Raw genomic sequence first — 10,757 nt, 5'->3', positions numbered from 1 at the left:
TGTTGTTGTTTTTTTTAGAGATATCAGTTAAGGTCATTCATATGTCATCAATAAGACACAATATTTGGCTTGTTGTGATATTTGTTTTTGAATTATATTCATATTCTGTAATGATTTTTCAAAGAGTCACTTTGATATTCAACAAAGAACCTGAACATGCATATGCATGTTCCCTCTAAAGATCTTTTGCAGTTGCTTTCAGTGAAGGGATCTTCAGTCTATCAATGGAAATATATTCTCCAAAATACAGTTGAAACTAAAATGGGACTTAAGCAGTTGAAGCTCCAAAAAGATGATTAAGAAGTTCTGGGATGCCCCCTGGACCCAGTGGATGTGGTGGGAGAGAGGAGAAAGATGGCCAAACTGTCATCTCTGTCGAACACAGACTCCCACCCTGTGCACAACTCCCTGACAGCCCTGGAGAGTTCCTTCAGTGACAGGCTCCTTCACCCTAAGTGTGTGAAGGGGAGGTTCCGCAGGTCCTTCCTACCTGCAGCTGTCAGACTTTACAACAAGCACTGCTCCCAGTAACCTCCCCTACCAGATCCTGGACAAACTTGTGTGAAATATTTAACACTTTGCTGTGCAATACTTAGCACGGTACTGTGCAGTAGCCAACACTCATGCTGCCTGACATTTATGCTGAAAATATTTATTGTAGTTGATTGTAATTTATGATAGTGTATTGTAGTTTTTTTTTACTGTAGTTTATTGCAGATTCTGCTATTTATTGCTCTGTACTTTTTCTGCTGCTTCTCCGTTTCTGCTGCTGTAACAGTGCCAATTTTTTACCTGAGATCTTACCTGATCTTATCTCATCTTATCTTAGCTTATCTTATCTTATAGCAAAATGTGTCTTCCAAAATTACATAAATAGAACTGAAACGGTGGTGCAGTGGTTAGTGCTGTCGCCTCACAGCAAGAAGGTTCAGGGTTCGAGTCCTGGCTCAGGTATGAGATCTTTCTGTGAGGAGTGTGCCTGTGTGGGTCCTCTCAGGTGCTCTGGCTTCTTCCCACAGTCCAAAGACATCAAGAGGTGACTACGTTAATCGGATACTCCAAATTGACCGTGAGTGTGCATGGTTCTTCCCACAGTCCAAAGACATCAAGAGGTGACTACGTTAATAGGATACTCCAAATTGACTGTGAGTGTGCATGGTTGTCTGTCTGTATGTGTTGGCCCTGTGATGGACTGTCCAGGGTGAACCTTGCCTCACTCCCAAAAGCCACTGGGACAGGCTCCAGCCCTCCTGTGACCTTTAACAGGATAAGCGGAAGAAGATGGATGGAAGGACTGAAGCGATAAACTCTGTATCTATATTTCTCTCTCTCTATATATATATGTATTATGAGCCATTACTAACAGGAATAATGGTACAACAAGCAAATCATGTGTCAAGATCAATGTGCAAGCCAGTTATGCTACTCGACTACTCGTCAACCACTTCATGAATCTGACATGCAGTATATCTTTTATCCAGTAGATGGCAATGCCGTGCTAACATTAAATACCACCATCAGTGAGAGGTTGGGTGCTCGTATTAAAATTGTCGGAGAGGTCTGTTCTTCAGTCCCCCTTGAAGAAAAATGCTTGGAAAAAAAACTAAATAAAACAAAAAGAAACGGGCGACGGCAGTTCATTTGAAAATCTTAAAACAATGAGGCTATGTGACGTGAAAACATTCAGGTAGCTGCTTCTAGAGATGGAAGTCTTATTGGTGTTTTGTTCGAACAACGTTAAACTGTTGGTCTATGGCAGGCAGCCTCATCTCCTTTGGCCTGCAGCTGCTGCTCAGTAGTAGATGGAAACATTATTATTTACACCCTATGAAGCTGAAACTCACCACAGACGTGAAATCAGACAGCAACTCACTTAACTTGTCGTGTCTAAGTCAGATGAGTATGTTCGAGGTTAAAGACCTGATTGTCATAGCTATTAACATCTCACGCCAGTCTAAATTACCGTTCCCCTTTTATCTTTCGTGTGACTTCGTCACCTGCAAAGATACTGATCTCTTTTTGGTCCTAACAGGTTCATTGGGTCGTTATCTTATGTTAATTTCAAGTTGCTAGTAACGCCTGTTCATTTTCAAATCCGATACAATTCGTCAACGGTTGGGTGAGGGTGCACATCTAGAAGCTCACACGGGATTTTCATTGTGTCTTCATGTTTGCCTCTTTTGTGTAAGAACACATGTCAGAACAAATACAAGAACCCATTCATGTACGAAACCCAGTGTACGTGTATTTCCACTTTTTGGTGACACGCACATTCCATCCCACGCCGTACTGTACGTAGTACGTGCGCGTCTCCGTCGAGCAGTGACAAAAATGGCGGCCGCCGGACAAGGTAAGCTGAAAGCACCGACAGCGCAGAGCAATTTATTGTATTTAATTTGTCGATGTGGAGTAACCTTTAACATACTAATTAGCTACAAAATACTTAAACAAACTTAAAGAGACACCCTCTGGAGCTTGGTACTTTCGCTTGTTGTGCCAATAAGCGTGGAGCGCAGCGGCTAACTGTTAGCAAAGCTGGCCCATAGTCTTCAGGCAGTGCTTATCCAGTCGGCAACATCCATTATGAAGGATTATACATCGTTCCACTCAGATGAGAGGCTTCAGCTGTGATTAAATTCGCGTTGCTTATCAGGATAGTCAGCGGTTTAATGGTGATTTTGGGGCGGCGACTCGCGCTAGCTTGGCGACTAGATTAGTTGTTGTTTCCTGGGATAACTTGGCGTTAGCTGGCAGCAGTGCCCTGCTCAACAACTGGAGTCATGATGACAATCGCAAAAGTATGCAGTTTCCTCTTGTATCTAAGGTGCCTCACAGACGCCTCTGATTTATGCATTGCTGTGTTATATGGCACGGTTATTTTATTTTGCCTGAGCACTTTCAGTGTCACTAAATTTCCCCCTTGGAATCAATATTGTTTTATGATTTTTAGGTAACCAGAATGACCTGTTTTGGTGGCATCATGTCAATTGTAACAGATGAATCAACATATCTCAGCTCGCTACTGAGTTCCCTCATGGTAAATAACTTCATCCAACAGTGGTGAAAAACTTGGAAACTGTCTGACGAACCGTGGCGCAATGCCCTCCAAATTATTACAAGGCTCTCTTGACATATTTGTCAAAATTTTGGAAGCAGAGACTAAATTCAATTCTGCAGCCTTGGCTTGATCATGTTTTCCATTTGGCATCTGAGTTTCAGATGTAGTTGTGGATGTGACCTGAACCTTTGAATAGCTGTGATAGAAGATCCTACTGTACTTGGAAGATGATCCCACAGGATAACAAGGTTTATCCTGCAGCCATTAAAATAGATTCGTTATGTGAACAAGTTTTTTTCTGTATTCCCCAAACTGTTGCAGTGTTCATATACACACCTTCAATCAGTGATTTTAAGGGACAAGGGTATTTTTTAAGGGATTTTTCTGTACGTTACACCCAAGGAGGTGACTAGTGAGAACACCAGGGCTAGGAGTGCTTTGAAAATGTATTCACTCGTGTTGAAAGTCAGGTCGGTATCGCATCCTTAAAGACCTGCTTAGACAGTAAAACACGACTTCATAGTACGTGATGAAAAGGTAGGTGGTTCGGGTTAAGGTATGAACCACCAATAAATATTTCTTTTTAACATTTATTTGATAACTGTAATTCTAATAATGATGTTAATGGTTGTAAAATCACAATTACTTTGAGAGACATTCTATTGTCAAACACCTTTCAGTAGGATTGCCAACAGCTTCTGCTCAGGCAAATTATTCATTTGTGATTGGGCAAAAGCCCCTTCGGTCAGTTAGAAAAGTGCTACACAAAATTGTGTCCATTCAGTCACCTATGTTCTTTGTGTATAAAGGCATCCACGTCCCCCGCAGCTTTCGGCTGCTGGAGGAACTGGAGGAAGGTCAGAAGGGAGGCGGAGATGGTACTGTCAGCTGGGGCCTTGTAAATGATGACGACATGACGCTAACTCACTGGAATGGCATGATCATCGGCCCAACCAAGGTGAGCCACCCCTGGGGCCAAAAACACTGAAATGGTACAGCAGGGAAGGGTGTTTTCAAAAGTTTTGTGAGTTCAGATGTAAATGTTTTTGTAGATTTTAACAGATTAGTGAAGTTCAGCTCCTGTTCTGCATCCGTATTTTTGTACTTTCTGATATCTGCTTTATTTGTTAGTTTCCTGTTAGTTTATAGCAGTTATGTCAGTGTTGGTGTAAACCCACTTTCTGATATTCTATGTCAAAAGCTTTTAAACAACAAAATTATGGAGCACTTGTGAATAATTTATTGTCATAAAATGTTGATCCAACATTTTACAGCCACTCATTTGACTAGCAGCTGCAGCCGTAGAGCAGCTCTAACACACCAACCCAATGGTCAGCCATCAGGCCATCTGTGTGCATCTGTGGCAGGGTTCTGTGCACCGCTGAGTCTAGTCAGACCTTGTTAGTGTGCCATTCATGTTGAAGTTGCGGTGAAGGCCATCGGCAGGGGAACGTGCTCTGATTTGTTACTCGGCTAAGCAAATCAGACAAGGAGAAAAGACATGGAATAGAGGAAATCAAGCAAATATTTAGTGCCATTTTTAGCTTTTTATCAGACTATTAGAAGCTGCTAAGTCACCAAACAGTCCATCATATGTGGTGAGTGAGAGTGATGGTAAAATTATGACGTTGAGCTGCGGCAAATGTGGACAACTCATACCTGTTGGTCTGGAGAGTTATTTTCTGTCTCGTGTGTGTGAGCACACATTGCCGCTAGCTAGCTGATCATCAAACACAGGCAACATGAGGTGAAGCAACAGTCTGTTTTCATCAGCACTTGTTCTCTTACACCAGTGTAGTGTTCAAGTGCCTTTAAATATTGTAGAGGAATTTTGTGTGATGAAAGAATTCAGCAGACACAAGGAACAGGCTGGAGAATCAGAGATGGCTAACACTGGACACTTCAGTGGATATCGAGTACAGATGTACAAGGTTCACTGTGAGATGAGCTTGAGTCAGCTCCCCCACAACATCTTAGTTCTACCCCCCCCCCCCCCCCTAAACAGTCACACTAGTAATGTCTGGCACTACCAGTAATGCCTCATTGGAATATCCTGCACTAATGTGACCTTTCATGTAGCCTAAACACAGCTATGCATGTGGACAACACTGCCGTCGTAAGCGTCAGCTTTATTATCAGCAAGTGTTCTAACAACAAAGTTACGATTATAAAAGAATGATGAAAAGCGCCACAGGTCCACTCCCAGACCCAAGGTCCACTCCCAGACCCAGGTCAAGGCCCCAGGGTCAGACCAGCTCTAAACTCTCTTTGAACCATAAAGTGTATTTCATTTCATAAACCTTACAGACAAATTACAAGGATGAGGCACAAGAAAGTTCAAACAGCGGATACCAGATAAAATTCCTTATCAAATATAAACTAGAATAAAGAAGTGAATCAAGCAAAGTTAGCTAGCATGTGTTTATGGAAAGGACCTGTTTACTATGCATCAGTAGCTACTTTTTTATAAGTTACTGCGCTATCAGAAGCTAGTTGATCTGTTGAAAGAAACTTGTAAAGTGAGTTGGAATGATAAACAGTGGGCAGGATTTTTGCCAGGGTGCTTGACTGTGGCTCGGGCTAAGAGCCCACAATTTAAGACTGCTCAGTGAGTCAGACATTCACTGGATGGATGTATAGCACCACACTTAACTATCAAAGAGGCACCCTGTTGCTAGGTATATTTTGTTTTCTACACATAAAATGATGCTTTTATGTTTCCCTATAGTTGAATGATGGAATACTCGGAAAGCCTCATGTTTTTTTTTTAAATGCTGATCGCAAAGCTCTATGTTAAACCTAATAGCTCTATTTTCAATATTCTAACTATGACAAAGAACCTGGAGGTTGAGAGAGAGAGAACTTGAATCAAACATGCTTTTGTTTTTAAGGTGACTGCAGGGCACAGCAAAATGCAGCTCAGCGTTTGATGTGTTCCAATTTATTAATCATGGCAATTAGGGTATGGAGTAGAAGTTTGAGGATTTTGGTGATAATAGGGTTTTCTGAATTAGAATTAACCTTGTAATGACAGACACAATGCCACGCACACACACACACACACACACTATTCCATTGGTAGGAACACTGGTGTTATGGAGAGATAGAAACCTTCCTGCTGTGAGCAGTTGTAACGATAGTTTAATAATACATTCATGTAGAGTTTGCTCAGTTGTTGAGGAACTACTCTCTCGTTTAACTTTTTATGTATGATGAGAAGTTGAAGAACAAGGAAGTAGGTGTCTTCAGATGGATACTGTTGTCAAGGTGAACAAAGTAATGCATCTCACATTCTAGCAGAATGTCCAGAACTTTGACTGTTAGATTAGAGTTTATTGCCATTTGTACAGGTTAAAAAAGTGAGCTAATATGACAACCCCCCTCCCCTTTTTATTTCTTTGCAGACTGTCTACGAAGGTAGGATGTACAGTCTGAAAATTGATTGTGGACTCCGATACCCAGAAAGTCCGCCTCATGTCCGTTTTGTGAACAAGATCAACCTGAGTGGAGTAAACAGTTCCAATGGTGTAGTAAGTATCCATGTCACCTTGCACCATCATGTTCCCAAACGCGTGCTTGCTTAAAGAAGTCATCTCAATTGTTTCTGATGGACTGTAATCACCAAGTCTTCTCTAAACTTAACCTGAGATGTCAGAGTTATTTTGAATTTTTTTTTTTTAAAAGGAAACTGACGTTTTGTTTAATTGAATGCTCAAAATAAACTTTGTATACATATTTAGCATTTTAACATTTATAGAGCATTGGTGTGGGGGGACTGGCTTAGTGGTGGGCATTGCAGATCAAATCCTCTGTTTAAAACGTGAAAGTGTGTAAAGTTGCAAAGGGATGGAAGATTTCTGTCAAATATCAGATCTTTCATGGGAAGTGTTAGGGTTTTTTGAGGGGGCGTTAAATGGAATTTGGAATTTATGAGACTAGACTATGGGAATGAACAGGAGTAAACTACACATGTTGGAGTAATTCATACAAACCGTGTTTAAACGTACTCTACACATTCTACAATCATATGCACAGATTAGCCTCTCTCGATTCAGTGAAAAAATGTATGCAGTTTTTAACCACAAATCAAATTGAGTCAAAAATCTTTTTTTTTTTAAATGTGTATTTGAATTGTATGCATACATTTATGCTCAAGAGCATACAAAATGTTGATAGTCATGTCTTTAGTATTCATACGGTTGGTTTAAAATACCCTTGAACATGCAGTTTATTCCAGTTAATTCTTAATTTTCCTGTTTGTTGCCATTGAAAGTTTCTGATTTTAAATCTAGTTATTTGCAACCCTGTATGTTAGATACACTCTGGTCATGTTTCATCAGTTTAGTAGCACCTCTACTCAGCTTCAACCTCTTTGGTCCTCCCTATCTGCAGACTGATGGTGAGGAGTTCAGTTACATCCCCAATCTGCTGGGATTTTGACATTGCTACTGTTAGCGATGGTACCAAGAACTGGTGCTAGATTGGTACCAGTACTGATGAGCTTCTGTTCAAATGGTGCTGCTACTGGTATTCATGTAACATAATTTCATCATGGGACTACTGTTGCCTACTGATGATGTGTGTTGTTTACATGCGGTGGTCACCAGTTGTGGCTGACTGGGCAGTGGCTGAAGTGGTGTGAAGAATAGGCTCACTTTTCCGAGGAGAGTGAAAGTACAGTTATGTGCAACATATTTAAGAACCTAAGTTTTGTAAACGGTCTCACCGTTTAATCCTGAAGCAGCACGTCATGTTTATTTCCTTTTAGCTGCTGCAGCCAACGTGCAGCCACTCAGCTTCAATGTGGTTTTGACCTTACTGAGTAACGGTAAAAGTAATAAGTCTGTGCCTCTTAACTCTTAATTGAAATAATTTTACTCTTTACGCTGTAATAGTTTTACCACCCAAAAGACAGAAAATGGCTTCTCCTTTCACAAATTCATTTTATGGGAGGAGCAGCTGCAGGCCACCTTGCAAGTTGTACACCTTAGAGAGTGTTGTGCTCCTTATGACATATTGCTGTGTCATGGAGACGATTGGCACTTACATTATGTATTGAGTCTTATTAGCACTGGGCCAGAACCCCTGGGGGAACTGTAAGAATCGGTGCTAATTGCTGAAGCCTTTTGCGATCAGGTTTGCATCTACCAAAGTCCACCACGGCTTACCTTCAGTACGTCTCGAAACCGAGTTGATGTGGTATTAATCCTGTGCAGACTGGCGTCTGTCCACTCAAATATGGATGGTCATGGGTGGATGAGCCTCCAGCTTCACAGATGCAGGGGTCTCACGTGTGTGGGCAGCATTCAACAAATGTAACCTTAACATCGGGCTACACTGTATGTTTCTTATTTGGTCATCATGGAAATCCCTCCCCTCTTTCCCCTTCTGCCTTTAGGTGGACATAAAGGCAGTGACAGCGCTGTCCAAGTGGAAAAACACTTACAACATCCGGATAGTGCTGCAGGAGCTCCGAAAACACATGATGTTGAGAGAAAACAACAAGCTCCAGCAGCCACCTGAGGGCCAGACTTACAACTGAGGCCCCTGCTGCCAGCCCTCCTTGTCACACACACACAAACACACACACACACACACACACACACACACACACACTCTCTCTTGACTTCCACTTCCTCTGCCTGGAGCCTTGCATTGGACAGAGACAGGTGTGCAGGTGAACCAGACTTCCTCGACCAGTGCCCAGTTATCTATTTTGGTTCACAGTGCAGACGAGACATTACAAAACACAAATACTGTACATGTAACTGATTTTTTTTTTTTTAATTATCCATGTGTTCTTCATCAAGATTGTAAACTAACCAATTGACCAGTTAGTGTCAACAGATTATTTGTTCGAAATTCTTCAGTAGTTCAGTTCTGTGGGTACTGTGCTGAGGGATTAGAAGCAACTTGCTACTTATCAAAATCAACTTGTCTCTCCCTGACTGAAATATAGATGTTAAGTGTTTGGATCATTCTGATTGTATGGTTGTTAAACTACAAACCGCACCATCTTAATGGATGCTGAAACCGATTCCTTTCACTGAAAAATGTCCAACCTCTTCGATGCTCGGTTCCCCAGGCCATGTTGGCCTCAAATCAATTCGCCAGTTTCCACAATCCCAAGGATGTGAATTTGATGGGCCCTTTTTTACCAAGTGCATGTCTGGTACATGGGAATAAACTGCTCCAAGACATTCATCCACGTATTTATCAGCAGGCCGCCACTGGCTCATCACTCATGTTCTCTGACTTGTCTTCGGTGTGCCATATGGTTCATAGTGCTTTGTGATGGTGATTGATTATTAGCAACCAGGGTGGGGGGAGAATTCTCTCTGTGGAGTTTGTGCTTCGCACCTTTTCAGGAAAACCACTGTACTGTGGCCTGTGCAGTCTTTCTTCTTGTTTTTTTATTTCCATTTTTTGCAGTTAGGGGTTTTTTCTTGAGGTTTCTTTGGTGCGTGGGCTGATCTGCTTCTCCTCTCCTGCAGCCAGTGCCCACTGACCACAATGTATGGCTTTGGATGTTTATTTTATAACAGGGGTTGACTCTAATCAGGGTGACAGTGACCTGTTGCATGGTTTTATTTTAATTAAACGTTATTACTTTTGCACTTGTTTGTGTCGTGATTCTCCAGGGAAATTTTCCAAAAAAAGGCATGAACAGCACACATTTTTGTGAAAATATTGCAGACCCACTTAAATGTCTCCTAAAAGGTTTCCACTTTTGCTAGCTGTTGAAGATCAGGTTGCTAAATCCTGGAAATTGGAAAATTTCCATGGAAATAAGCAGAAATATATGATTTAACTGGGAATTTTGGGGTGAGTTGTACTAACTGTATTTACCTTGTTATGTACAAATCCAAACATTTTTTATTTTTATGAGCAGATCTGCTTACAAACATTTGCAATAAGCAATTTTAAAATGACACATTTTACTCCATCAGTTTGTGGTACAGTGGTAGAACATAGATGGACACAAAACGTGAATACTGAATAAAATAAAAGAATTTTCTGTACCCCCTCCTCAAGAGAGTACGACTTAGATTTTAAATGAAAAATATTTTACAGCGGCAGCACAGTGGAGCAGTGGTCAGCACTGTGGCCTCACAGCAAGAAGGTTCTGGGTTTGAGTCCTGGCTCGGGCACTGGATCTTTCTGTGTGGAGTTTGCATGTTCTCCCTGTTCCTGCGTGGGTTCTCTCTGGTACTCCAGCTTCCTCCCACAGTCCAAAGACATCAAGAAGGGACGAGACTGATTGATACTCTAAATTGACCGTAGGTGTGAATGGTTGTCTGTGTCTGTGTGTTGGCCCTGCGATGGACTGGTGACCCATCCAGGGTGAACCCTGCCTCTCATCCAAAGGCTGCTGGGATAGGCTCCAGCCCCCCCCCCCCCCCCCCCCCGTGACCCTTAACAGAATAAGCGGTAGAAAATGGATGGATGGAAATACAGTTGATGGATAATGGGTTAGATGATTTAATTTTGCATGCCAAACCCCAAAACTAGCTAGCAGATGGCAGCATAAACATGTTAGTGACAGTTGAACATTGATCAGGTATTTTTAACAGACAGTGTACGTTTGAGTACAATCAGTAAAAAATGACTTCAAAATGTCCAGTTTATTTGTGCCAGTTACCAAAGACTTAATTCCTGAGTGAAGTGTCAAATTCATGAAGAAAAGATTGAATTCCCA

At 41.6% G+C, this 10,757-nt stretch overlaps 1 protein-coding gene across 1 annotated transcript; it reads left to right on the top strand.

The window, feature by feature from the left end:
- Nucleotides 1-2,208: 2,208 nt before the first annotated feature.
- LOC147267505 (ubiquitin-conjugating enzyme E2 variant 1-like) lies at nucleotides 2,209-9,675 on the top strand. The gene is made up of 4 exons (XM_086198366.1): nucleotides 2,209-2,350; nucleotides 3,868-4,016; nucleotides 6,463-6,588; nucleotides 8,457-9,675. The coding sequence occupies exons 1-4, from the start codon at nucleotides 2,332-2,334 to the stop codon at nucleotides 8,598-8,600; spliced, it is 438 nt and encodes a 145-aa protein (XP_086054492.1). The 5' UTR covers nucleotides 2,209-2,331; the 3' UTR covers nucleotides 8,601-9,675.
- Nucleotides 9,676-10,757: the final 1,082 nt, after the last annotated feature.

The sequence above is a fragment of the Aulostomus chinensis genome, chromosome 3 (assembly GCF_037954235.1).
Source record: "Aulostomus chinensis isolate RoL2024-O1b breed Wild chromosome 3, RoL_Achi_v1.0, whole genome shotgun sequence".
In the NCBI taxonomy this organism is placed as follows: Eukaryota; Metazoa; Chordata; class Actinopteri; order Syngnathiformes; family Aulostomidae; genus Aulostomus; species Aulostomus chinensis.
Note: the sequence above shows the minus strand (reverse complement) of the source record. Positions and strands in the feature narration are given on the sequence as shown.